Source organism: Trichophyton benhamiae (assembly GCF_000151125.1).
Source record: "Trichophyton benhamiae CBS 112371 chromosome Unknown contig01989.5, whole genome shotgun sequence".
Taxonomy (NCBI): domain Eukaryota; kingdom Fungi; phylum Ascomycota; class Eurotiomycetes; order Onygenales; family Arthrodermataceae; genus Trichophyton; species Trichophyton benhamiae.
Window position 1 is genome coordinate 904,274 of NW_003315112.1, and position 27,068 is coordinate 931,341.

The following is a 27,068-nucleotide window of genomic DNA, read 5'->3' on the forward strand; positions in this document are numbered from 1 at the left end:
AACTGGTGCTTCCGTCTTTCCACTGCTCCGTACTTACGGACTACAGGTTCATGCATCTCACTGCTGCCGACCATTATATTGTCAATAATCTCAACTTTGGTGGGAGAATCCAAACGTCTCTTTGCGCGGCGGCCCAATGAACAACCGGCTAACTACCGACAGCATGGCAAAGTTCGCCTGATGGAGACTCTGATCCTCCAAAATTACCCAAAATTACCTGCATCTTCGCTGCCAATCTCGTATCCCCGGGGGTTGAACCCTAGTCGGGACGCTGCAGCAAAGACACACTCCAGTGCCACGTTGCCTAAAAGTCAGCTTGGGCGGACATGGGGGAGCTCCCCTGTCATTAACTACGACAAGTTCGAGGAATAACTATACTCGGGATAGCTCCGTGGAGCCATGCAAGATGCACAGTCGTTCGCCGGGCGCTATATCAGCGAGGATGCCTCTGACGTGCCCTTCAGGGCATTTCGACTGGCTTCTTGACAATCCCAAGGATATGCAGTCATGATCTCTCGATACACATACAGAACATACAGAGGCCTCTCAGGGGCTGGTCCACCAGTTTGTTGTTTATCGCCCTATCTGGTTCTACGCGGCAGACGTGCCGTTACGACAACTAGTGTGCCAGCAACATTCGACGAAGAGACGGATGTTTTGGTGATAGGAAGCGGCGCTGGAGGGTTAACTGCTGCTCTGCGAGCACAGTCTCACGGGCTTCGGGCCCTGGTGGTCGAGAAAGATGAGGCCATAGGAGGGACATCCGCCTACTCCGGCGGTGCCATGTGGATTCCGAATACCCATCTATCTCAAGCCGCCGGCGTAAAGGATAGCAAGGAAGATGCCCTGAAATACCTCGAAGCAACCATTGGAGATGTTGGCCCTGTGTCGTCTAGAGAGCGAAAAGTTGCATTTCTCGACAATGGGCCTCGACTGGTGGAGTTCCTGGAGAAAGCCGGATTCCAATGGCGTCTGGGAAAAGGAGGATGTCCTGATTACTTCCCTGAGATCCCAGGCGGTTCTATGTTTGGTCGGACCCTGGAGCCAAAGATTTTTAATATGAAGAAGCTGGGTTCCTGGAGGAGCCTGGTTCGCAAACGCCCTGGACCTCCTATTGCTGCATATGTGACGGAGAGCAACAGCGCCCTCAGGTCAGGGGCTTCATGGAGTGATTTTAATGCCCTGCTTAAGATCCTTCTGCGCCAGGCCCTGCTCACCCTTCTTGGACAGACTCCCTCTGCGATGGGCCAGGCACTGGTGTCCCAACTGCTTTACCTCCACAAGCAAGCCGGCACCCCAATACAACGCAAAACTGCCCTGGTTGACTTGATCATGGACGGGTCTACGGTTGTTGGGGCCACGGTCAAACAAGAAGGTGGCCAGAAAACCATCCGAGCCTCTCGTGGAGTCCTTCTCGCTGCAGGAGGCTTCGCTCACAATAAGAAGCTCAGGGAGAAATGGGGTCCTTCACCGGCAAGCGTTGAATGGACTAGTGCTCCCCCAGGGGATACAGGAGACGCCATTACTGCGGCCATGAAGGTCGGTGCTGGCACTGCTCTGCTGGACGATGCCTGGTGGGGGCCAACTGTCGTCTGTCCGGTGAATGGGATGAACGTCTTCGCCCTGACCGAACGAGCCCGGCCGTTCAGTATCATTGTCGATTCGTCCGGGTCTAGATTTATGAACGAAGCTGAACCGTATACAGATGCCGGCCACCATCAGTACGAACGGCACCAGAGCGTAAACGCTATCCCAGCCTGGCTGATCGTTGACCACTCGTTCCGCAAACGATATAGCATCGGTGGCCTGCTCCCTTTACAGCCTGATCCAAAGAACGGTCTCGAATCCGGACACTTGTTCAAAGCCGATACCATCCCAGATCTAGCGCGACAGATTGACGTTGATCCCGCCGGGCTTGAGAAGACACTGTCTCGCTTTAATAAGATGGCGAGAGCAGGAGTCGATGAAGATTTTCACCGGGGCGTTTCTGCGTTTGACAAGTATTTTGGGGATCCCAAGATCGGACCCAATCCTAGCCTGGGGCCGATTGAGAAGCCGCCGTTCTATGCAGCCCGGATTTACCCAGGCGATTTGGGCACCAAGGGAGGACTGCTCACAGATGAGTTTGCGAGGGTGCTTAGGGACAGTGACGGGAAGCCCATTGAACGGCTATACGCTGCGGGCAACACTAGCGCGAGCGTCATGGGCAGGACGTATTCTGGCGCTGGCGCTACCATTGCGCCTGCCATGACGTTTTCCTTCATCGCCGTCGACCATATGGCGAGTTGTACGTGACATATACTCCAGTAACAACTCTTGTATAGATCTAGATGTTTGAATGGTTGATCGTTTCTCCTGACAGCCCAATGTACCCCAGGTAGTCCAAATGTACAAAACAGGTGATTACGTGTGCACCACCACTGGCCAATCAAATCAACGCTAGGGCTTGTAGATAACCTCCAACAGAGGCAAACCGCATCACGCTTCATCAACATCTCACCTTTGTTCAGATCAAGGTTCTCTTTCTTGGTTTCTGGCCTAACAATGCCGAAAAGAAAGAGGCTCGAGGAGCTGGATGGCGCAGGCTCAAAAAGCCAAAAGCAGCACGATTCAACATCCACACGTTAAAGCGACTGCAGAAGGCAGTGGCAGCGGACCCAGAAATTGACCTGATATCGTACTTCCCGAAGGATTACTCCAGGCGTCTTTCTGAAATTCGGACTCCGTTACTCTCTCCGATGAATTAAGATTCTCTCCATCATCAGAGGCTGTCTCTTCTAACTTCTCTGCCAGTAATACCTATTTCTGCTGCAACAACGTCAGGAGCAGTTACTGAAGAAGATATCCGCGTATTTCTACGGCCTTCCGAACCTGCTGCTATTATATTTCCCTTGGCTGACTCGGTCCGAGGCCATCTGGATTATTGCGAATGAACGGTGTCTCTTTAATTTTTATGGCCTACACCTCCACGACAACACTGGCAGATATCTGGGCAGGTCTGGATATATCACAGAAAAGGTCCATCCAAGATCAGCTCAACAAAATCCTAACCGCTCTAAGTTCTCTTTCACACCCTACTGGGAAGCCTCTTGAAAGGGTTTGTGGTGAAGGCTGTAAAGATATTAGGAAACATTTCCGCCGCAGTACTAACCCTATTCTGACTATTGAAGATTTCAGGGGGTTTTCATTCCCCTCTTTACGCACTTCTATTTTTACAGAGTTTATTAACCGGCTCCGTCAACGCTATACCCCACCCCAGCAATCAGAAATTCGATGTGTCTTTACACACGGTGATCTACGACCAGATAATATTACTATAGAACCAAGTAATGACTACCAATTTCGAGTTACGGGACTTCTCGATTGGGAACACAGTGGGTTCTATCCTGAGTATTAGGAGTTGATTAGGAGCACAAACGGTCTCAGTTCTTCTGCGGAGGATGACTGGTACTTGTTCCTACCTGAGTGTATTTCACCAGAACGCTATGGCATGTGGTGGTTACTGGACTACGCTTAGGGGTCGTTCGTGGAGTGATTATCATTTGGCTTTGAGAGGGAATGGAGGGATCTCAAAATTGACACTAGATAGCAGTGAAAACTAGATTAGGGGATTGCGCCTCGCTTTTCCTTCAATTCCTTTCTGGCTGCAAGACACTCATCATCCTCTTCCAAAGTGAACTCATCTTCTAGCTTGTCAAGAATATCAAACATCTCCTCCTGACGATCCCTGGTGTAGGTCTGTTGGAGCATTTGGTACTTCTGTAGCCGCATGACTAAGCAGTCTGCTGATTAAGCCACTTGATGCACGTCACGCCCGGCTCCAGATTCCAAACGACAAGACAAGATGGAGACGAGCAGATCAATAAATTGATTGATACCGCAGAAACACTCGCCGTTCGCCCGTTATCTTGGTCTATTCTTACCTGACAGCATGGAGACGGCTGTTCCCTAGCGTCTTCTTTTTCGTTGTTGGTCTGTTTAGCCTCTTCGCTGGCTAACCAGACGGCTCCTTATCTTCCGATAGCGCCTCAGGACTTGACGGAAGTACAAGGACCTCCCTCGCATCACCACCGCCGTGCCACAACAGCACAGAATCCTACGTGATATACACACGAATATTCGTCCTTGGGGGCAGCTCCTACCATGGCATTTCGTCTCCCCGACCAGACGCCGCAGAGACAACACCCGTATCGAGGTTCCAGTCGTTCTTTGACGACACCGCCAAATGTCTCCCAGCCACAAGCCAGGGCAGACGAGGAGGACTCGCAGGAATGGGTGCTCTTCTCTCCCGTAGAGGCTCAGTCCACAGCAACCCACAGCCATACTGCGTCTACTGAACGAACGCCCCGGACAGCTGGTCTGTCGCGGTTGAGTGACTTTGGGTCATTGGAGACCGCCGCTCAGTCGTCAGGTCCGCTTGATAGTGAGGGAAATGACGGGGAGACAGAAGGCCAGGAAGGGCAACTTCAGGACACAGGCGTGCAGGAGGACGATGTCACGGAGCTGGACAGTCTCGATGACGGACTCCAGGCGTTTCGAGACCCACAGCTGGACCAGAGCGGAGGCCCTGCCATGCTACCGACTCATGATGGATTGGGAACGTTTTCACCTTCTGGGGTGAATGTGCAAGAGCAGTTGTGGCAGCATGAACAGTTCAACCCCAGGAGGATTGGTGAAACACGGCAGAGGAGCAGCTCGAGCGTGCAGAGGCATCTGGACAATGCTAATGAATCTCAACCCATGGGTATTGGTATGGAGAGGGAGAGATGGCAGAGAATCGAGCAGTGGCGCATGGAACAGAGCAAAGTGCTGTTACAGGAGATAGAAAAGGAAACGAGACGACGCAGACAGAGAAAACAGAGGGCACAAAGCAAGGGCTCTGACACAATGCACCCTCTTCGATCCATAGTCTCGGAAGATACCACATCCAAGACGGATGCATCACTTACTGCTAGCCAAGCAGCACTTGATGCCACGGTTGATGCCACTCCTAGTGATGAAACGGATTCGGACGAATCGTTCTGGCAACGAATTACTCGAAGAGTCATCAATGGCCTCATTGGAATTGACGATTCTCTTCTCGCCGTAATATTTGGAGAGTCGCTAGTCTCCGACACAACCGACAGTGATACCAACAGCACTTCACCTCAAGACCAGCCACGTAGCTCCTTCGCCGGCAATAACTACCTACGAACCACCACTTTAACCACCGATAGTTCAGTCAATATGGTTGAAACTATTCCTAACATAATGAGCTCCTCAACAAGAGACGGCTGGTGGCAGGAACGTCTACTCGAACGAATTGCTCGAGAACTTGGTATTCTCGTTCATCAAATCTATGAACACCCTGGAGCATTCACCGCATATATGCGGACCAACATTGATCCATCAACAGAATATGCTGGCATGCCTATATCTCAACCTACCGCAACACCAACTGTGTCAGCCATGACCTCCAGGCGCGAATCACATAGCAGCCATGAAAACACAACTTCAGTGCCATCCCCTACTTTCCACCCAACGATGCAAGACGCGGCTACTTCCAGGCACGCAGCACTCTGGGGCATAGAAGAAGATGTACCTGCCCAGAGAGATGCTGAACCTAGTCACATCCTCTCGGAATCAGAACGCCGCGAACGTGACCGTGAGTACTGGGAACGAGAACTAAACATCAAGATGGTGTTCCGATATCTCCGTAATCGTTTTGCTGCAACGGCAACTGGAGACGCTAGTAGCACCCAGGATAACGACGATACCATCGAGCTTACCTCTCCACAACATAGAGCTCAACGACAGCGTCAGCATGATCCTATCCGTGCAGCAATCATCCGCCAGCATCACCCACTAGTTGCTCGTGCGGAAGCAAACTCCCGTTTCCGCCAACAGTCTTCACGCATCTATCGCCATCAACAACATCATCGCCACCACCATCATATGCGTGGTACCATTAGTCCAAGCTGTGCAAGCCAGAGCCAAAGCACTCGCAAGTCTGTGTCAACAAAACGAACAGGCTCCAGCAGGCATTACTGGGACATAGGCGGGAGTGCTGGCAGTAGCAGTGCTCCATTAGCTGTTGGTGGCGGCATGGGCAGCTGGGGAGACATCTAAACTTGCCATGGTGTCTCGAACTTGTTCTTTTATTAACCGAATCGACCTGCATTGACCTGCATAACCACGTGAAACTTCTCAGTGTATGTGAGGAGATAGGCGTTTTTCGGTTTGACATACCTTGGAGTGATGGCCTCGACTATTTTTACCTGATATCTTTATCTCACTGGAGCAGTTGACCTAGATGGGAGTCTCTCTTTACTCATACCATAACCATATTATTCCTCTAAATAACCCTTTGCCATAATGTTACTAACAAGATGGAATGAGTCCTGCAGCATATGGTGCCATGGTGTGACATTTCCACTCATGTAATTGCATACCTTGTCTGTATCCAATATATTACTGGATAGATAATGCTATATTCGCTGACCATACACAGTTCTCAAATGCTGATGAGTACCATATGATCGAGAGCTAAGTATACACCTGTGATCAACTAGGAACGACCCGTTTTGTAGACATATGCCAATAAATTCAGTGTATATCCTGTCTGGTTGAATTGTATCCATCTTACATAGCAACCATAGGCACTTCATATATGAGCAAGAGAAGGGAGTATTATGCTCATTTTTTTGTCATTATTTGATTCATTTATTCCTTTCTGAGATAACTGTTGTGTATTGCCTCAATCAAAACAAGCAAACAAATCGAAACCTCAAACCCAAACCCGCTTTTGAAAACTCATGCTCTATGCCTCCTGGGAAACATTCTCATAAGCATCTGGGAATCTTCGCATGTTGGTCTCGACTGGGCCCTTGTTTCTCAAGAACTGGACGTAAGCACCATCGATCTTGACACGTCCCTCCTGTCGGAGACGGACGTACTCCTCTCGTCGAAGAGGGGTGAAGCCCCAGTTCTTGGAGACGATGATCTTTTGGCGACCAGGGAACTTGTACATGGAACGGCGGAGGGCCTCGACGGCGGTGGCGCGGTGAGCATCACGGGTGCGGACGGAAAGGAGAATCTGGCCGATGTTGACACGGGCGACGGAGCCGTTGGGTTTACCGAAGGCACCACGCATACCGGTCTGCAATCTATCGGCACCAGCGCACGACAACATCTTGTTGATACGGACGACATGGAATGGATGGGCACGGACACGCAGGTGGAAACCTTCCTTTCCGGCAATCTTGACAAGGTACCTGATTGTTTCCCGTCATATTAGTACTTTTCTTCTGTCTCACCGTTGCCAGTCGAATAGTAGCTGGTCATCGGAATGGTTTGGTGGCTTACTTGTTGGCGCAGATACGGGCGGCTTCGAGGGCTTCGGCACTCAGCTGTTCATATTCGTTGGAGACCATGTGGACGCAGAGAGGGAAGTCATCCACGTTGGCCTTCTTACGTCCAAGATCGAAGATTCGGATCTTAGGGTCTGGGACACCACGGTTGAAACGGGACTTGGGGTATGGCTAGATATGTCCAAGTTAGCTTCACATCCTTCCTCTCAACGTGTATTGAATCCCGTCCAAAAAATGGTGCCACGGTTGCATCTCAAATAAACCCGATTTCCACCATTCCGCATCCCTTGTAACAGCGAATCCAGGCGCATATCCACGAGATATCCTGATATCCCTCTCTTCCTTCCGAGTGCAATCCGCGGGGGCGCATGATAACGGGAGCATTTCAAAAGGCTCAACCCACCTTGTTCTTGCAGTAGCGATAACATCTTGCTGGACGGCGCGCCATCTTATCGGTGCGTAGCGTGTATAACGAGCACTTCCTGCGAACGACAAGACTGGAAGAGGTTCCAGTGGTGGTTTTAATATTCTCGACGCAGCAGAGAAGCGAAGAGAAAGAAGTTTCTCTTTTCCGTTTCGGGGCGAAAGTCGAACACACACACCGAAATAATTAATAAGCGGGTTGATTTCCAAGCAAGCCCTAAACCCTAACTTCGTCGCCCAAACAGGCAATATCCAACCTCCAACATCCAATGTCGGTCTTCGCTGTCTACTTCTACCTGATTCTTCATCGTCATGATTATCATCATCATCTTCTTCTTCTTTAATTACTCTTTCTATTTAATTCCTCTTCTTAGTAACAGCGATGACTGCAATCTAACAGCCAGGTCTATACGGGTCTGCCAGTTTGATACCGCCAATAGTTAACTAACATGTCTAGCGATTGACACAGCTGGGCTGTATACTTCCTACCATGGCTGGTCACCACCGCCAGTCGCCGCTGGATAGCATGATCAGCGTTACCTCTCTCGAGCATTTACCGCCAGGAAGAGCGTCCGGGAAGGCAAAGCGCTGAGGAAGCCGAGGGAACGGAGGTTGGCCCCAACATACCTAGCCACTCCTGGTCTTCTTACACACTTTGAGTTTACACACCAGGCATTACAAGATATTAATATCGTACGCAATTTTTGACTTGTACGGAATTTGATATTCTTGAGACCTCTTCAGACCCCGAATCCGACTGGTATTAACCAAGTTTGCTGAATTCCGTTATGACAATATTGTTTTTGTCAGGCGCCTACCCTATACCATGTCTATCCTCTAGACCTTATTTGGCACCAATGTGGCTTTAATAATAGCCCGAGACTGTGGGAACAATGCTCCGCGGTTATTTCCCACTTGCTTTATAGGCAATATATCGACGACGCTGATTGCAATGACCGAAATCGGCTATTTTGAAAGTATCAAGCTGGTAGAGCCAGCGTTGTGCATCTTGAAATAGGGAATATCCTTCCGCATTCGCGAGCCCAGGCCAATGCTGACGGGGAGTTGGTAGGTGATTCTATCCTCTTGCTTAAATATTTCCCAAAATTTGAATCACATAAGATATGGAGCGACACAAAGAAACATGCACTTATAATACATTTGGCTATGATATCTATATTTTTTCGACGGTGTTGATATTGATCACCCTTTAACGCCATGTCTTTTCCTCCATGTTTATACGATCATTTCGGAGATTTCATTTGGAGGCTTCAAGGTCTTTTTTTAGCCCCCTCTTAGGCGATGCTCATCCATATATGATTCAAAGCGTTCTCACCCTTGGTTTACTCCATTTCTCCTACTTATACTCCTGAATTATTCATAACTGGAGGTCGATCAATTGGACAGTTGTTAACTCGTCTGCTCGTATTTCCCAGGGTTACTTCACCGCTCCTTCATTTACCTAGCTCCAGTGAATATCTCGATAGGATACCCACAGATATAGATAATTTATGAGGGACTTCTTCAGGTACTACTGACATCTGTCCAATTGTGACCCTGAAGATGAGTGGTTGGCGTGTGATGGCCTAGTGAGTTCGAATCCTTCTAAAGTAAGTGTTATTGGGGAACTGGGTTTGTCATAGAGGAAAGGCAAGCATATTTTGCCAATACAATACAGATTTTGCGAAGTTTTTTATTTGTTCGCAATATGCTTTGCTCGGATGACTCAATGCCCCGGAGAGGATTCGATTAATCTGAAGTGGTGGCCATGACTGCTTGGTTCGGGACGCATCGGGGCAATCTGACCTGTTTGAAACTCATGGCCCAAATCAAAATAACATCCAAGCCAGAAGTGGAGATTCTATCCCCTGCGCACCCTGGACCATGCATGCCGAACTTTCGCCGCTCCCGTTCTCCACTCGACTTCTGCGTCAACACAGCATCTATGTTAAAGAACCCAACTTGCCGATACCAATGAAGAGAATTGTTCGTACATAATGATGCGAAAATGAAAACGATCATTTTGAATCGGCCTTTCCCCGCCTGGCGATGACGTGGTTTGCATTATGCACGCATTACCAAATTTGAATGGTGCCTCCCATCTATGCCCTTTACATATTCATCTCCTCTGGACCCCTCTCGGTACATGGAGTCCGATCTACCAATATCCCATCAGAATACGCTTGTGAGTCTCCATTTTCCCTACAGAGCCAGGTGGGAATTCGTTAATCAAGCGATGCCCTGCCAACATATCTGCGGTACTTTACGGAAGGATGATCATTGAATACCATCCAACCTGTCATCTTGTACACGTAGGTCACCTACAATGCCGAATATCACCAGTACTATTAGATTGATACTAATAGCTCCAATACCCCTCTTCCGGACAATTCAACAAACAGAAGAAGGCCTTAATTATACCCTAACCGCCCGGTTGAGTCAAGCGAGCCTATGGCGTATCACATCGAGATAGTACTCGTATATCCCTATAGGATACCTCGCATATCATTTAATAGGAGCATGTATATCCACTTATTGAACCCTCTCCTTATGCCATTGCCCCATATATTGAGTGTGGACAAGGTTTACTTCATGTGAAGGATGTTGCTCGCATGGAAGATACCCAGTTAGTCCTACTGGATGGAAAGATCCTCTCTTATATTGCTGGGCTTTGTCTTCTTTCTGGCGCCACTAGACACTAGAGGAACGGCCCGCTTTATCCACCAAGAGAGCTGAACTACCCTGCATTCCATGCATATCCAGACGCAAAGACGGGTGAGGAAGCCAACAAATACCCCTCATGACAATCGACCTATCTGGGGCGGTATCAAGTTCCACCCAGATTGCGGGGACTGTTTCTCAATTATTAGGAGTTCACAATGAAAAGGATAAATATCGAGTCTCCCTCTACGACATATGTGTTGTACACAGTAATTCAATATACAACTCTCTATCCAAGACTGATCTTGCTATCCTGGATCCAAGATGTCCGCACCTCCCACTAAACTCAATCCTCACGATGTCATTAGCTCCTATTTCATTGGGCCCAAGGCAGAGAATCTGGACAGCTTTAGGATCAATATTAAAACGATCCTAGATGAGTTGCGGAATTCTAGGCACCAATATTTTGAGAATGATGAGGTACCAGCAATCATGCATAATTTATTTTGCCTGACTAAATGATTACGATACTAGGTATTCATTACAGAAGATGTCACAAAGTCGGAGCAGTACCAGCAAATTGTCTTGAACTTCAACAAAGCTGTCCAAAAAGCGTCTCAGATTTTGGGGGAACGATCGGTCCCATTCTGGTCCCCAAGATATGAGGGCCACATGTGTACCGACTTGACAACTCCTGGGCTTCTGGGATACTTCATGACTATGATCTACAACCCGAACAATGTCGCTGTGGAAGCAAGCCCGTTGACCACCGCGATCGAGCTAGAAGTTGGGAAGCAACTGGCTGAAATGTTTGGATATAACATTGATGAAAAAAATAAGAGCCTCCCCCTTTCGTGGGGACACATTACTTGTGATGGCACCGTGGCGAACTTAGAATCCATTTGGGTTGGTATGTGACCTGAATTTCACTGTGTATAAGACATATCTGACCCGTTTAATAGCTCGCAACTTGAAGTTTTACCCGCTCACCTTGTCCTGGGCAATGAAAGAAGGATCGCTTTGGTTCATTGCCGATAAGTTCAAGGTTACCCCTTGTGTTGGTGATGAGAAACTGTTCAAAGACCTTACTCCGTGGGAGCTTCTTAACCTGAGCTCTCAGACAATCTTGGGCCTGGCTGATCGCCTTCATGAACAATTTGGCATTACATCTAAGTATCTCGAAGAAGCTTTGAATCCCTTTAGCATTCAAACTGTCGGTAAAGACCGCCTCGAAGCCTACTTTGGTATTAACAAGCCCATGAAGTACTTCCATGCCAAAACTAGACACTATTCGTGGCCAAAAGGAGGCGGTAAGTTAACTTGATTCAGCTGCTTCTCGTCCACAGCTAACCTGTTCTAGCCATCGCTGGACTTGGGTCAGGGAACATGCACGGAATCAAGCTTGACTTGGATGGCCATATTTCTCTTGAGGACCTTGAGATAGAACTCAATCGCTGTCTAAGGGAACAGCAAGCAGTGTTTGCAGTAGTAGCCATCATGGGCTCTACTGAAGAAGGCGCTGCGGATCCGCTGAGAGCCATTCTTGATATGAGAGCGGACTTCCAGCGGAGGGGACTGTCGTTCCTAGTCCATGCTGATGCTGCATGGGGAGGGTACTTCAGCACTATGATTCCTAAAGATGCCAAGGCTCCACAGATGCCAGGGAGTGGCAGTGGGACTGGCGGAAAGGAAGTCATAGAGATTGTTCCGTCGCTTCCGCTGAAGGAAAGCACTCTGACGAATATGATTGCACTCAAGGATGCAGACTCTATTACCGTGGATCCTCACAAAGCAGGATACATCCCTTATCCAGCTGGCAGCTTGGTGTACCGTGATGGGCGCATGAGGTTCTTAGTGACATGGACTAGTCCGTATCTATCCCAGGGTTCTTCGGAAAACATTGGGGTTTATGGTGTAGAGGGAAGGTAAGTGTCCCTATTTCGCATATTTTGCAGCTCATACTTTCTTCCTAGAATTAGTTGCTAACATCTCTTGGCTCATAGTAAACCCGGAGCAGCGGCTATGGCTACTTGGTTCTCAAATACAACTATCGGCCTTGACCGCAACGGCTACGGCAGACTACTAGGAGAAGCAGCTTTTACGAGCGCACGGGTAAGTCAAAGAATAAATGGCTTGGCCTTAGTTCATGGGTTTTTGACGGACACTGATAATTTTTGCTAGTTGTCTGCCCATTATGCAGCTATGCATTATGAAGAAGAGACTGATCCAGTCAAAAAGAAGAAGCATTACATATGCATCCCCTTCAACAGACTCCCTATGGAACATGCTGGCTATGGCTCCTTATCTCCAGAAGTAAATGCGCGAAGGAAGCACATCCAAGAAAATATACTTGAGAAGACCAACGAGGAACTCATGAAGAGCAAGGACGACATGAAGTATCTTCGTGAGCTAGGGTCTGACCTGAATATCAATGCTTTCGCTCTAAATTGGTACCGCGAGGATGGCACTCTGAACGATGATCTTGAAGAAGCCAACTACTTTATGAAGAGAATTGTGGACCGCCTTTCCATTACCAGCTCTGCCGGAAACCCAAGAGAGATCCCACTTTACCTGACTTCAACTCAGTTCTCCAAGGAGCTTTACGGGGAGTGTGCTCAGAACTTTATGAAGCGGCTGCATCTAGCTCCAGCGGCTGAGGACCTGTTTGTTCTTCGCAATGTGGTGATGAGTCCTTTCCCCACTCATAAAAAGTTCATTTGCTCTTTGATGGAGGTGTTCGAGAAAGTGATCGAGGAGGAAGTCAAGAATGTCTGGGAGCGTAACAAGCGAGGCAAATACCAAGGTGTTTTCCTGATGAGAGGCACCGATGAGATATTCCTGGACTATCATACCAGCTTCCACCAAGCTACCCGGCGTCAACAGATTATTCTTGCAGCCAAACTGGACGACAATGAAATGGAGGAATATGTGGAATTGAAGGAAAATCAGTCTGGAGAGATAGCATTCCAATCCAAGGACCCGTTTGATCTGGAAGGCTTTGTTGAGGAGGTGAAAAATGACAAAAACCCAACCCTCAAGGGCATTATTGGGATAAGACAGAAAGACAAGTAAGTTTCTTCTTAGCTAACAGTTTTAGTTTTCTATCAGGAACTCTGGCTAAATCGTCGCTGTCTTTAGGGTGATGGAGGGTATAAACTGCACTATCAAGGCTACTCGCATTATAAAGAGTCGGCCGCTCAACTCGGCCAACCGGGACCATTCTTACCCGCAGCACAATATGCCATTCTACCTATACGGGACAAAGGAGCAGCACCACATCTCTCACGTCCTTCTCAAGGCGCCAAACATATGTCTCTCTGCCAGCAACGTGAAACTTGATACCGAGCTGGCCAAGGTAGTCCACGACAATATCTGTCAAGGACTGATCTTGACGCTATGTGACTATCGCGAGGTCACCATGCAACCTTTCCCGGACAAAAACGAGGTTATAAAGAAAGATGCACACTTCTTCTTCCGCCCAGGCAAGGAGTTTGAGGTCAAGGTCTTCAGGGACCCGAATGCGCCCATTGCCTTCGGGCCGGGCCTGCTCACCAACCTTGACACCCCCATTGCCCGGGGTAAGATGACACTAGACCAAGATTGCCATGTGGATGTGGAGTCTCTCAACAACGATCCCTTACACAAAAAGACCCTCCCATACAATCCATTGAAGGATTTGAAGGAGCTCGAAAGGGTCCTTACAACCGCAACTGCTGAGGAGAATCCTCGGCCTGACGCCCCCAGGATCGCTCAGCTCTCTGCCACTGCAGTGACTCAATTCACCGCCGCTGAAACCTCTGCAGATAGCACTAATACTGCTAGTGTTTCTGGCACTCCTGGAACGCCTGGAACTCCTGAATCTGACGAATCATCGACTTTCAGGATTCCACGGCCTATGGCCTAATGCAACCTAGGGTGTTTCCTCTACGCTTCTGGAGGACAGGCTGGAAACCATGAGAGGCTGTCGATAAGGAATAATACTTTGAGGGGCTATCCCTTCCACTTTGATAACTGGTAGTTCGTGATCCAATTAGTTAGTTATTTCTATGCCATCAATAACTATCAGTCGTAGCCATAGTCCACCTTTGTAGCCAACTACCTCTATAGGGCCCATCTTCTTCACCATAACACCTTCACGCCGCCCCTTCTTCTCTACCCAATGCACCAGCAGCATCGTCTGCCTCTCAATCCTCGTCCTTGCCTCCATTTTGAATATTTTTTTGAATATAAAAATAGCCAAGTTCAGCCGCTTCAACGGCGTCTCCTTTTCATCTCTTCGCTTAGTCAGCGGTGCTCTATGCCGTCTCTGATTGGCGCGGCCAAACGCTTAATCTTCGGATTTTCAAAGGGTTTAATTACGAAGACGCAGCCAGGAGGTGGATAAAAAGGCCAGCGGCAGCGTTGAAGTTCACGCTGGCAGAGACGACAGACAGACGGGCGGACCAGCAGACAGACAAAGAGACGTGCGAGTCACGCAATGAGCAGCCAGCGAGTCGAGATGGCGGCATAGCTTTCCAGTCCCCATCCAGCAGCACGGCGCAGCCGCCGCCTCCTAGACGGGCACCCGCATACATATAAAATATACAGCAACTGCAGAAATAAACACGAGAATCACAGCCTCAGACACGGCAGCCTCTCTGTCCGTCTCGTCTCAACTGCTAAAAAATCAGGTACAGGGCTCCTCCAGACTCGAACCGGCCTGAGTTGGCCCGCTACGTGACCTATCTCGACGTGCTTCGTGTTACTGGGTACAACTCAAGAACATCATGGCGAGCAAGAAACCATCGTCCCCTACGCCAACTAACCACAAGACGCCCTCGACCGATGCTCAAACGAGCCCAGGCGGACCGCGAAGAGTCTCCTCGCAGTCTCCTGGCGCGACGACGAATGGCGTTGGCCGCTCCCCCTCGACCAAAGGGTCACCAGGTCCAGTCTCAGCCCGTGCCGCAGCCGCAAGGAGGGCTGGGTTGGGCCGATCCAACTTAAGCATGAGCAGCGTACCACGGAACTACCCCCATAATAACGAGGACGAGGAAGCCCGGGCAGCCAACACGGCCCTGATCGAAGATCTCAAGGAGCAAGTCCAGAAGGCGGAGACTGTCGCGGACCAGTATCGAAAACAGCTCGGGGTGCTGCAGATGAGGCTCGACGAAGCAGTCAGCGAGCAGACCAGGCTCGAGGAACAGGCACATGAGAAAGACGGCCAGATAAACCCGCTGCGTGACGAAATCAAGGAGCTTCACAGACAAATCCGGGATTTGGAGCAAAAGCATGAGACCGAGCGTGAGTCGATGATGGCAGATAAAGAGAACCAAGCAAAGAGGGAGGAAGAGCTCGAGGCTTCCATCCAGCGGTTAAAGGAGACGATTGCCCAAAAGGACCTTCGAATGGGAGTTGACGGCGAACGCAACCTATCTCGCTCTCGTTAGTATCCATTTACATTGGCTCCCCTTTTTTACCCATTACATGACTGACAGAAATGCAGCGAGTTTCCGTAACCGCTCATCTCCAGACATAGAAAACGGGCAATTTGCTCCATCTTCATCTCAGCTTCAACGCAGTCCATCCAGAAACAACTCGAAACTGATACTGCAAAAAGACAAGCTCATCGAATCCCTACGGCTCGAGCTGGCTGAAGCACAGATCAAAATCGTTGAAATGGAGAGCCTGGGAGGAGGCCGTCAGCAGGAACTAGAACGAGAACTCCTCGAAGCCCGCATGGCCAACGCCCGTCTAATGGAAGACAACGAAAGCTATCAGCTTCTGCTCAGCGAGCGGACGTTGAATGGAGATTTCACCAAGGGAGACTTTATGCATGACGCCCATCCGCCTGCTAACGCAAACGGGACCGGTGGCTCTTCTCTGGCCGACGAGCTGGATTCCGTCGGCGAGGGAGGTGAAGACAACGAGAAACGCAAGCTGGAGAGCGAGCTGAAGAGCTACAAGGACCAGAACAAGGCTCTGAGTCTTTACATTGAACGAATCATTGGCAGACTTTTACAGCACGAAGGCTTCGAACATATCCTCGACAAGAGTGACGCTGATAATAATACAGGACCCAAGGGCGGAAACAAGGACAAGGAACTTCCTCCTCCGCCTCCCGCTGAGAAAAACGAAGAACCAGAGCAACAGCAATCATTCCTTCAGCGTGCCAAATCTGTTGTTTCCGGCCAACCTGCCCGTTCTAACAACAGACAGAGACCACCTAGCCAACTCACACAATCTACATCTACTCACTCCCCTCCTCAGTCCTCCCCCCGAGAACCGCCTACCCCATCCGCTCATGAAAACCCCGACACTGCTCCTAGAATCCCACTTGGGCGCTCTCGCACGGTCCAGCACCGTCGAACGAGATCAGACCAGCTGGACAATTCCGGCGCTGCAGCTGGAACGGCAAGCGTAATCAGCCAGATGTATCGCGGCCCTCCCAGCGGACGCTCCCCATCCACAGGCCCGATCAGCCCTGGCATCAGCCCAACCCTGTCAAACAACGGCCCGTTCTTCGCTCCCGGCGCGGCATCCAAGCGCTCATCTGTCGCCACTGCACCGGGCGGTACAGGCACCTCCATCTCCACGCGCAGTGCTGACCGTCGTTTCAGCGGTGCTGCAAGCTTGACCAGCGATAGAAGTGGAGACGTTGGGTCCATGGAAGGCGGCGCTGCATCAGCCAGTCCTCCTCGCTCCGGCCCTGGAATGAACAACTATACTGGGGCAGTGATGCAGCAGAACAAGTTGCGTCCACTACGCCTGGTGCAGGAGAACCAGGAGATGGATGCTGATCCCTTGACTGATGAAGCTGCCCGCAAGAAGGCAAATAGAGGCAGTTGGGCAGGATGGTTCAACCGCGGCAGCTTCACGATGTCTGATTCCAGCAACTCGCGGCCGTCATCTTGATCCCTTTCCGTCCATCCATCTATCCACGCAGCCACTATTGATTTATGCCTTACCTCGTCTTGACCTGAGATAAAGATTTATTTCAAAATAGTGTATTAGATATCCCCCGATTTTATGTCATTTACTATGTCATTTTCCTTGTTTAGCCCTTTTTCCTTTCGTCGTCTTTCATTTGTCCTATTCCCTCCCCCCCTGATGCCATTTTCACATAAATATATTCTTGTCTAATGCCTTTGACTCAGGACTGCAATGCAAGCTCGGCTGCGCAATTTGATCTACCTATATCTATACCCATGACATGCCCATTTCCCCCCATCCTTCTTCTCGTTGGTTGCTAGTCCTGCATCTCATCGCATCGCATTGCCTTTCATGCTTCCATTCATATGGCACGTTACTTTCTTGGTATATCAGTTTTGCATATTACCTACTACGCACATTCCCAAGACAATGTGTGGAAAATGAAACGGCAGTTCTCGTCTTCTTTGCCCGGCAGAAGCACCCGTTCCTTGTAGATACATGTATGATGGATGAAACATGTATTTGATGCAGTGCCACAATAGACGGCGCCTTTCGAAGCCGCTGAGTCAGGTCGGGCGTTGTTTGACATTACACAAGTCGTACTTGGGTGTGACTTGAGCAAACAATAAGGCCGCATTGTAGTAAATTGGCATGTAGCCGTAAATCTGTCCTTTCGAGAGTTGCTCAAAAGGCGTATGCCGGTTCAAACATTCATCGCATCGTTTTTTTGGCAGGCCATATTGAACACGCTTTAATACAGACAACCCCTGAACGAAAGAAGATACTATTGAAAATGGATAGGAGGCAAACGATGTGGGATGGACTACCAGGTTTGGAGGATTATATTTCAGCAAGACACCCGTCTTCGTTTTATAAACGACAGCATCACCACGGAGGGAGACGGCCATTCGCTACCAGCTGGATACAGCCAACCAACACTCCAACACTTGTTGATATCTGCCATGTACTCGACCCGGGGCCTCCTCCGCCCCCTCCGCTCGATACACCATCCTGGAGCCGGAATTATACCACAGAACCCTTTGTCTTTGTTGACTTGAATGAAGGGGGTAGAAGGACGGTGCCGTTGAGCTTCCAGCCACCTCTCGCTCCGCAGTTTAACAGTACTCCCCGTTTTATGAATGGACATGTACCGGGCTGGGGGGAGACGAGTGCCAGCGAACATATGTCTGTTGACGAGGATAGTGATGAGTACGTGGATGAAGTAGACGCAGAAGACGAAGTGTCAACTACAGAGGAGATGGAAGGTACTGAGACGGTTATGGGGGGCCACCAGGAGTCAGGTCTAGGGGAATTGTTTGAGAATGTGGGAGAGAGTGCCGGGGAGAAGGAAGATGATGCGGATCAACCTCTACATGAAACCGTGAAGAGACTGAAAGAAGAGGTTAAGGAGTTGAAAGGGGTGATGAGACGTGAGAAACTCGAGTTTGAGCGCCTACACGGTGCTGTTGCGGAGATGATGGAATACCTTGCGAAGGAGAGGCATGTTCACTGGGAGAATAAGTGGGAGCAAGGATCCCGGGCTCACAACTTCAGTGGAGGAGTATATACAGGCCAGACAAGGCAGCCTAGCATGGACACCCCAACTCCAAGCTCATCTAGGGCGGCTATCGAGGAGTATAACACTGCGTGGAAAGCAGTGTTTGACACAAAGGACACAGCAAATGGTCAACACTCGATCATACCATGGCCGACTAGCAGCCTCAAGTCTAGTCCTCTATCCAGAAATTCCCAACCAAGCCACAGACTCATGAAACACCGCCGATTACCGAAGGAAATCAGCGAGGATATTTTTCAGCTCAGGAAGTGGAATGCCTTTTGTTTCTTCGTGCAGGCCTTTGGTCTGTATCCAACCTATGTGCATGCAGATAGTGTCAGGAGAGAGACACTTGCCCCTGAAGAGCCACGGGAGGGTATAGTGTTTGATATCCGGATCCGGGGAGCTTCACGGGCTAAGTTGAACGCACTGAAAGCGCAGATGGTGCAGGAGAAGCTGAGATGGCATCCAGATAGGCTGCGGAGATATGCTGGCGGATTTAGGGGGGATGAAGAAGAGATCGCAAAAGCTGTCTTGAGTGCAGTCTTGGATAGCTCAAGGGCATGTAACAGATGCCTGGAACTAGTAGGCCGGGGAAATTAACAAAACCTTTCATATTAATGAAATCAGGCTTCTGCTATAGCCAACCTGGTAGCTAGCCCATTGTAGTAAAAAGGTAGACGCTGTGATAACAATATAGCAGATATAACCGTTGCAGCCGTGGTGTATCCGGCTATACAAATAGGTATTGTTTTACTACTATAGCAGGTATAGTAATAAGAATTATACAACAAGCACGTATTCCACTATCAACTCGTTTGTCTTTCTCGTCGTCATCGTCTTCGTCGTGTTATTTTGTAGTTCGCGAAAAGTTGATATCACGTGACACATCTTGAAGCCAACAAGTCGAAGACGAACAAGCAACGAACAACCAGACAAGCCGCTGACAAGACAAGAAGACCAGAAGAAAAGAAGCCGAAGACAAAGGAAAGATTGCAGACACCAAGTCAAGATGCTCGCTCCGCTCTCATTGTTTTCCGTCAATGCGGTCCTGATCATGGCCACCGACGACTGCTCGCGGATATTCGCAAAGTACTACTCTGCGCCGCACCCCCCAGCTGGCGCAGCAGCGGACTCGACAGACTACCCCGGTGCAAACCCCTACCCAGCCGTTAAAGACCAGAAGTCGTTCGAAAAGGGCCTTCTGGAGAAGACGAACAAGCAGTCGAGCGATATAATACTGTACGACAACCGTGTGGTCGTCTTCAAGTTCGAGGGCGATGTCATGCTATACGTCGTGGGCAGCGCAGAAGAGAACGAAGTCATGCTCTATAATGTCGTTGTTACTCTCAGAGACTCGCTCAGTATACTGCTAGGGTATGCATTGGCTCGCCATTACACAAAGGGATGTGAATGTAGCTAACAGACGTATATAGGGGCTCAACGGATAAGCGCACCATCATCGAGAACTACGACCTTGTCTCCCTTGCAATTGACGAGATTATTGACGACGGCATTATCCTCGAGACGGACCCTGTCCAGGTTGCCTCCCGTGTCAGCAAGGCTCCTGCTCAGGATGCACCAAACATGAAGAACATAGATCTGTCTGAGCAGGGACTGTTGAACGCCTGGGAGTTTGGGAAGAGACGGCTTGCAGAACAGCTACGACAGGGTCTATAATAGCAAATCTGCCCTGATTTTCGTCTTTGTCTCTGTGTTTCATGACTTGAGGAGGTTCGGCATAGATTTTTTTTTCTCTTTGCCTGTGTACTGTTTCTCTTTTGACGCTCTATCTTTTGGTGGGCATAACGGCGTAACGGCTGATTCTGAATGGATGTCTTTTTCCACATGTTTCCTCGCACAAAAATGCGTGTATGTTTGTCAACGGCTATAATTATGTGTCCCTCGGGCATATTTGGTTCATATTCTGTCTCCTTTGGTCCACTCCCTTCTTCTACACTATCTTAATTTTGGCCACAAGAACCACAAGAGAGGTTCTAACCTCCTGCACATCATCATCAAAATCCATCTAGAGATATTAGATCTATATGGCGAATTCTTGCTAGGATCCTTCATTCGGTATCAACTTGGTCGTGTGCTTTGTCAGCCCCGCCTACGTCACTTTTAACTAATATTTATTTTGTTCAATGTGGTTGCTCATCCATTGGTACCAAAGGCGTTTCTTTGCGCAAACTACGACGAGCAGACGTAATTAACAATGAAGCAGAGATATTCTTCCTTGGATGTAAAGGTACGCACCACTATATTCCCCTACGCCTTCTATGCTAACTGCTCGTAGGTCATAAGCCGTGAGCTCTCCGCCAATATCCTTGGCCTGAGAATCGCAAACATCTATGATATCTCCGGAGTATGCTCAAACCCCAAAGCCCTGGAGGAATCCGTTTTAGCTCTGATTGCTAATTTACTGTATAGCGCACGTTCCTTTTCAAGCTCGCCCTCCCCGATATAAAAAAGCAGCTTATCATCAACGCTGGATTCCACTGTCACCTTACGGAGTCATCACGCACGACCGCAGACGCGCCCTCTCATTTCGTTAGCCGGCTCCGAAAACTCCTCAAAACTAGACGAATCACCGGTGTCCGCCAGATAGGAACAGACCGCATCATTGAGTTTGAGATTAGTGATGGCCTGTTCCGGTTATACCTCGAGTTCTTTGCAGCAGGGAATCTTATTTTGACAGACGCAAAGTATGGAATCGTTGCCCTTCTGCGTCAGGTTGCCCCCGGAAGCGATATCGAGGAGGTGAAAATCGGCATGACATACAGATTAGAGAGCAAGCTGAATTATAATGGCATACCTCCGTTGACCATCGAAAGGCTCAAGTCGGCCCTTGAACAGGATAACGGTTCGAAACCGTTGAAGCGCAGTCTATACTTCGGATTCCCAGAATACCCACCTACGCTTCTTGACCATGCCTTCAATGTAGTCGGGTTCGATTCAAAACTTCAACCAGCGCAAATATCGACAGATAATAATTTGGTACAGAAACTCATGGAGGTACTTCAAGAGGCAGATCGAGTCAATACCGCATTATCATCTGATACTCAACAGGCCGGTTATATTATAGCGAAGAATGTTGCATCCGCAGCTTCGGATGTCGGGGGTGGCACACAGACGGCACCTGTGACCGAATTTAGAGATTTCCACCCCTTTGAACCTAGTCAGTCGAAAGAAGCCCCAAACACAACCATACTTCGCTTTGAAAATTTCAACAGTGCTGTCGATAGATATTTCTCTTCAATAGAAGCTCGAAAACTCGAATCTCGCTTGACAGAGAAAGAAGATGCTGCAAGGAAGAAACTGGAAAGTACTAAACGGGAACATGAGAAGAGGGTTAATGCTCTGAAGGAAAAACAAGAATTTCATGTTCGAAAAGCTCGTGCTATCGAGACAAATTTACCTCGGGTAGAGGAAGCAATGAATGCTGTCAATGGTCTAGTGGCACAGGGTATGGACTGGGTCGAGATTGCTAGGCTGATCGAGATGGAACAGGGGAAGGGCAATCCTGTTGCGCAGTCTATCAAGTTGCCTCTTAAACTCTACGAAAATACAATAACTGTGTTATTGAATGAAGAGGGAACCGAAGATGACGAGGAAGAAGAGGAAGAAGAGTCTGAGGAAGAAGAGGAAGAAGATGATGATGGGTATGGTGACGATGAATATGAGAGACCCAGCCAGAAGAAACACTCGGCGAAACCCCTAAAGGAGAAGAAAGAGAAGAAAGATACCCGGCTAAGTATCGATATCGACTTGGGAATTTCTCCCTGGGCCAATGCCCGACAATACTATGATGAGAAGAAAATTGCAGCTGTGAAGGAAGAGAAGACGCTGAAGGCTTCCACAAAAGCCATCAAAAGCACTGAGAGGAAGGTTAAGGCAGACCTTAAGATGGCTCTGAAGCAGGAAAAGCCAGTCCTACGTCGGACCAGAAACCCAACGTGGTTTGAGAAGTTTTTCTTTTTCATTTCCTCAGATGGCTATCTCGTTATAGGGTAAGTAGAAGCACCTGATCTTCTAATAGTTATCCTGTGCCATTATACTGATGTACATCATAGAGGGAGAGACCATCAGCAAGACGAGATACTTTTTCAACGATACATGAAAAAGGGAGATATATACGTGCATACCGACTTGGACGGAGGTGTTCCATTGATTGTCAAGAATAAACCTGATACCCCCGATGACCCCATTCCCCCGAACACAATCTCACAGGCAAGTGCATACACTGTAGCTTCATCAAAGGCTTGGGATACCAAGGCAGCCATGGGAGGATGGTGGGTTCATGCGTCACAAGTGTCAAAGATGACTTCTACAGGCGACATCCTCAAGGCCGGCCATTTCATGATAAAAGGCGAGAAAAACCACATACCCCCTGGACAGATAGTACTCGGATTTGCCGTGTTATTCCAAATTTCAAATCGGAGTGTTCAGAACCACACAAAATCTCTACCATCTTCTCCAGAAGATGGTGTAACTAATGAGGAACCGATTTCCAGCACCACCGATATGGACCAGCCTGAAGCTAACCAAGCGGATCAAGAAGAGGATGTTCCTCTAGAGCAAGAGGATGAACACCAGGTAGAGTCCGAGGTTGCCAAAAAGGATATGAGCGATGAGAGGGTTGCGCCCCTAGGAGAGCAGCTGCAATCTATACATGTTGAGGACTCCTTAGATTCAAATCCAGCGCAAGTTAATGAAGAAGACAAGGATGAGGCTTCACATGCAGGAAATCAGCCTGTAGAAGGTCCATCTGGGAATGCAGAGGAGACCGAGGATTCTGGAGAGTCTGACGATGAATCTAGATTGGCTACTCCTTCTGCCACTCGGGAGTCACGGTCATCAACACCGTCAGTTATCAGCTCATCAGGGACACAGAAATCCAAGCCACCAGTCCGTGGTAAGCGAGGAAAGGCAAAGAAGCTGGCTACCAAATACAAGGATCAAGATGAAGAAGATAGGAAACTGGCGCTCCGTTTACTAGGATCCGCTGCTGGGCCTTCGACTCCCACCACCAAACCAAAAACAAAGGCTGACATCGAAGCTGAACGTGAAGCACAAAAAGAACGACGAAGAGCTCAACATGAACGCGCTCTGCAGGCTGTAAAACGCCAGCAAGAGGCTTTTACACGAAACTCCGTCGAGGATGCTTCTGGAGAAGAGCATAAACTTGATTTCTCGATACTCCCGGCTCTGGTCGGTACTCCTGTGGACGGCGATGAGATAGAAGCCGCCATCCCCGTGTGCGCTCCTTGGGCAGCTCTGGGACAGTACAAGTACCGCGCGAAATTGCAACCTGGAAAGATCAAGAAGGGAAAAGCAGTTAAAGATATCCTTGGTAAATGGATTCACGATGCAACTGTTTTACAGTCACGATCCGGTGGGAAGAAACCAGCTGCACGTACGGGCGACTCTGACGAAACTAAGGAGACGAACGAGAAAACTGATGAGAAAGTCGAAGATGCGAATGAGCTGCTTTCTATGGAGTTAGATTGCATCAAAGCCTGGAGGGATGTTGAGGTCATGAATACGTTGCCTGTTGGCGGGTTCACTATAGTTTCTGTGGCTGGTGCTGCCAGCTCGAGCGCAAGTGTTGGACCCAAGAACACGGAAAACAAAGGGAAAGGCAAAGGGAAGAAGCCTGGTAAGGGTGGTAAAAAGAAATAGACAGGCCTTGCATTTTCGTATGGTAGCATATGCATTAGATAGATAGGATTTGAGAAAGGGTTAAATAACAAGTATCATTACGCCGTGGAGTGTATTCTTTGCGTCTATTCCCATGATATGCAAACCAACCGGTCAAATAATATTTTAAGTGCCTTTTAACCTATAATTCCCTATTGTGCCTTTGTAACCGTGTATTTCCCCCCTCCTCTATTCAATGGGACACCTTAACTTCTTCTTCTGCTGCCTTTCGTAGGCGATTCATCACAGCGGCTGCAAGATCCCCTTCGGTGTCTGATATTCCTTCAACGTAAATAATAGGTACGTTCCTCTCATCAAGACTGCGTAGGGCAGAAAATAAGCCCCGTGCAATTGATGAGGTGTCTTGCCCTAAATGAATATCAAGCATATTGATACGGTGTGAAGACGGGTTAATTAAGTCGCATTCAATAGGTAGATCGAGGGTTGAACCTATAGCAGAGGTCGTAGCTTCGCAGCTTTCACCATTGGAAAACGATACTTGAGAGATTCCTAGTCCCTTCTTCCAGGTCTTTGTCCGGACGACACCGATAGCAGCTGATCCATTTGCCCACTCAGGCTGTTTATTAATATCGGCAATTATTCTGTTCATAACAGAGGTGGTGTCTTGGCCAGGTTCGAAAAGAACGACTCTTGCTTTGGGGGAATAATGTTTATATTTCATTCCAGGTGCCCGTGGAGCAGTTTTGCCTTGCAGAGCCCCGTCTTTATATCCAATTTGAACATCCTCCCATCCCGGACAAGTTCGTAGTTCGTCAATTCCAACTCCACCAGGTCGAAGAATAGCAGGGGGCGAGCTGAGCCCATCAACTACCGTGCTTTCAACGCCCACTCCACATGGCCCGCCGTCTAAAATCATTTCTATCCGTCCCTGGAGATCCGTAAATACGTGTTGTGCAGTAGTTGGAGAAGGCTTTGTAGACGCATTTGCAGACGGTGCAGCCACTGGTCTGTCGGCAAGCGCAATAAGAAGTCGTGCAAGAGGAGATGAAGGCATTCGAGCAGCAAAGGTTGGGAGGTTTGCAGTAACTTCTGGAGCTAAAGGCAAATGCGATGGGTTGGAAAGTATAATGCTCAGAGGCCCCGGCCAAAATCTCTCAATTAAGGGTTCATAGATTTTTGGAATAGATGACGTAGAATGGCATTTGATAGCCCCATTTGATTGCTTAGGGTCCACGAGAAGTCTTTCTAGTTGAGCCCTCGAGCTGACATGGACGATCAGCGGATTATCTGAGGGCCGCTGTTTTGCTTTGTATATTCCTTGAACAGCTCCGCTGCGAGTTGCGTCTGCGCCTAGCCCATAAACTGTCTCAGTCGGAAAGGCTACAGGGATATCACTAGTCCGTATTGCTTCGGCGGCCTTGAGAAGGGCTGTTACTTCAGGCCCGCCTTTGTCAACATGTGCGGCCCATTTCTCAAGAATATCTTGACACGGCGAGCATTCTGAAAAACTATGGACGGGAAATATCCGAGTAACCTTTCCATCAATCTGGTGGTCTATCTTTTCGGGCATGGTTACTATATTATCATCCAGCGACAATGGGCTGGCAGTGGTGCTATGTAACCTGATTGCAGACCCCTTGCAGCGTTCTAAAAAAGAGCAAAGGGCACGAAAAACAGTGGATTTAGCCGTGACTGCGACAAGAAACCCCCTGTAATGCTTCAAAGTCAAGTTAAATGGATCCTTGAATAATTTGAAGAATATGGGTATATGTTGAAGGAGCTTTCAATAATAATCTGCAGGCTGAGTCACAGTTTATTGTGTAGATTATGCAAAATATGTGATGTGCTGAGCAAATTCGAATATTGAAAATGTGTATTTAATAATTATATCATAACAAAAAGTCAAGGTCATGTACCATTTAACCGAATATGGAGAGGAGATAAAGAGGAGTATCTAACAAAAGGAGTTCGTAGCGGTTGTGACCTTCAGGCCCATCTCGGATATTTTTTTTCTTATCGATTTCGCGAGGCAGTTAAAGTTTGGTATCTATCACGTGATTGATAAATCTATTACGTAATAATTACGTCATAGACATCCTCGCATAACACCTACGAGCAAACAGGAGTAACAAAGATATGGTAGAAAGCGAATTACAGGATTGAGATGATATACTGCTAGCTGAGCGCTATAGGATTGATCAAAATATACGATGAACTATTAGCTCATACACACTAGCCCTGTTTCAAAAATGTACCAGATGGGCTTTGCTGCCTGAGAACCCTGTCACGTGAAGGTAAAGTTGATTACGTCATGTCAGTGATTATGTCATCGTGAGTAAACTCAATTTTGAAAGTTTAAACAGTATAAAAAAATATAAAAAATAAACAATAAATTCGGGGGGGAAAAAAATAAATATAAAAATAAAAAATGAAGAATAGCTAATTAATAGAGAAACGAATAAATCTAGTTGAGATACTCTATACGTTGAAGTGCGACGTTAGAA

General features: G+C 48.4%; 11 protein-coding genes across 11 annotated transcripts; 7 read left to right on the forward strand and 4 right to left on the reverse strand.

The window, feature by feature from the left end:
• Positions 1 to 507: 507 nt before the first annotated feature.
• On the forward strand, positions 508 to 2,628 carry ARB_05032 (uncharacterized protein; the record flags this gene model as incomplete). The annotated part of the gene is made up of 2 exons (XM_003016694.1): positions 508 to 2,287; positions 2,453 to 2,628. The coding sequence occupies 2 exons, from the start codon at positions 508 to 510 to the stop codon at positions 2,626 to 2,628; spliced, it is 1,956 nt and encodes a 651-aa protein (XP_003016740.1).
• A 975-nt stretch (positions 2,629 to 3,603) lies between these two features.
• On the reverse strand, positions 3,604 to 3,771 carry ARB_05033 (uncharacterized protein; the record flags this gene model as incomplete). The annotated part of the gene is made up of 1 exon (XM_003016695.1): positions 3,604 to 3,771. The coding sequence occupies one exon, from the start codon at positions 3,769 to 3,771 to the stop codon at positions 3,604 to 3,606; it is 168 nt and encodes a 55-aa protein (XP_003016741.1).
• Positions 3,772 to 4,143: 372 nt separating this feature from the next.
• Positions 4,144 to 6,108, forward strand: ARB_05034 (uncharacterized protein; the record flags this gene model as incomplete). Its single annotated transcript, XM_003016696.1, has 1 exon — positions 4,144 to 6,108. The coding sequence occupies one exon, from the start codon at positions 4,144 to 4,146 to the stop codon at positions 6,106 to 6,108; it is 1,965 nt and encodes a 654-aa protein (XP_003016742.1).
• A 691-nt stretch (positions 6,109 to 6,799) lies between these two features.
• ARB_05035 (uncharacterized protein) lies at positions 6,800 to 8,325 on the reverse strand (the record flags this gene model as incomplete). The annotated part of the gene is made up of 4 exons (XM_003016697.1): positions 6,800 to 7,253; positions 7,345 to 7,483; positions 7,613 to 8,125; positions 8,262 to 8,325. 4 exons carry the CDS (start codon positions 8,323 to 8,325, stop codon positions 6,800 to 6,802), a joined length of 1,170 nt encoding a protein of 389 aa, XP_003016743.1.
• Positions 8,326 to 10,757: 2,432 nt separating this feature from the next.
• Positions 10,758 to 14,337, forward strand: ARB_05036 (uncharacterized protein; the record flags this gene model as incomplete). The annotated part of the gene is made up of 7 exons (XM_003016698.1): positions 10,758 to 10,913; positions 10,968 to 11,343; positions 11,396 to 11,743; positions 11,794 to 12,358; positions 12,437 to 12,545; positions 12,615 to 13,501; positions 13,572 to 14,337. The coding sequence occupies 7 exons, from the start codon at positions 10,758 to 10,760 to the stop codon at positions 14,335 to 14,337; spliced, it is 3,207 nt and encodes a 1,068-aa protein (XP_003016744.1).
• A 126-nt stretch (positions 14,338 to 14,463) lies between these two features.
• Positions 14,464 to 15,007, reverse strand: ARB_05037 (uncharacterized protein; the record flags this gene model as incomplete). The annotated part of the gene is made up of 2 exons (XM_003016699.1): positions 14,464 to 14,728; positions 14,793 to 15,007. 2 exons carry the CDS (start codon positions 15,005 to 15,007, stop codon positions 14,464 to 14,466), a joined length of 480 nt encoding a protein of 159 aa, XP_003016745.1.
• Positions 15,008 to 15,199: 192 nt separating this feature from the next.
• On the forward strand, positions 15,200 to 17,327 carry ARB_05038 (uncharacterized protein; the record flags this gene model as incomplete). Its single annotated transcript, XM_003016700.1, has 2 exons — positions 15,200 to 15,857; positions 15,946 to 17,327. 2 exons carry the CDS (start codon positions 15,200 to 15,202, stop codon positions 17,325 to 17,327), a joined length of 2,040 nt encoding a protein of 679 aa, XP_003016746.1.
• Positions 17,328 to 18,138: 811 nt separating this feature from the next.
• Positions 18,139 to 19,503, forward strand: ARB_05039 (uncharacterized protein; the record flags this gene model as incomplete). Its single annotated transcript, XM_003016701.1, has 1 exon — positions 18,139 to 19,503. The coding sequence occupies one exon, from the start codon at positions 18,139 to 18,141 to the stop codon at positions 19,501 to 19,503; it is 1,365 nt and encodes a 454-aa protein (XP_003016747.1).
• Positions 19,504 to 19,912: 409 nt separating this feature from the next.
• Positions 19,913 to 20,580, forward strand: ARB_05040 (uncharacterized protein; the record flags this gene model as incomplete). Its single annotated transcript, XM_003016702.1, has 2 exons — positions 19,913 to 20,277; positions 20,337 to 20,580. 2 exons carry the CDS (start codon positions 19,913 to 19,915, stop codon positions 20,578 to 20,580), a joined length of 609 nt encoding a protein of 202 aa, XP_003016748.1.
• Positions 20,581 to 21,118: 538 nt separating this feature from the next.
• On the forward strand, positions 21,119 to 24,585 carry ARB_05041 (DUF814 domain protein, putative; the record flags this gene model as incomplete). Its single annotated transcript, XM_003016703.1, has 3 exons — positions 21,119 to 21,151; positions 21,334 to 22,913; positions 22,977 to 24,585. The coding sequence occupies 3 exons, from the start codon at positions 21,119 to 21,121 to the stop codon at positions 24,583 to 24,585; spliced, it is 3,222 nt and encodes a 1,073-aa protein (XP_003016749.1).
• Positions 24,586 to 24,796: 211 nt separating this feature from the next.
• Positions 24,797 to 26,134, reverse strand: ARB_05042 (uncharacterized protein; the record flags this gene model as incomplete). Its single annotated transcript, XM_003016704.1, has 1 exon — positions 24,797 to 26,134. The coding sequence occupies one exon, from the start codon at positions 26,132 to 26,134 to the stop codon at positions 24,797 to 24,799; it is 1,338 nt and encodes a 445-aa protein (XP_003016750.1).
• Positions 26,135 to 27,068: the final 934 nt, after the last annotated feature.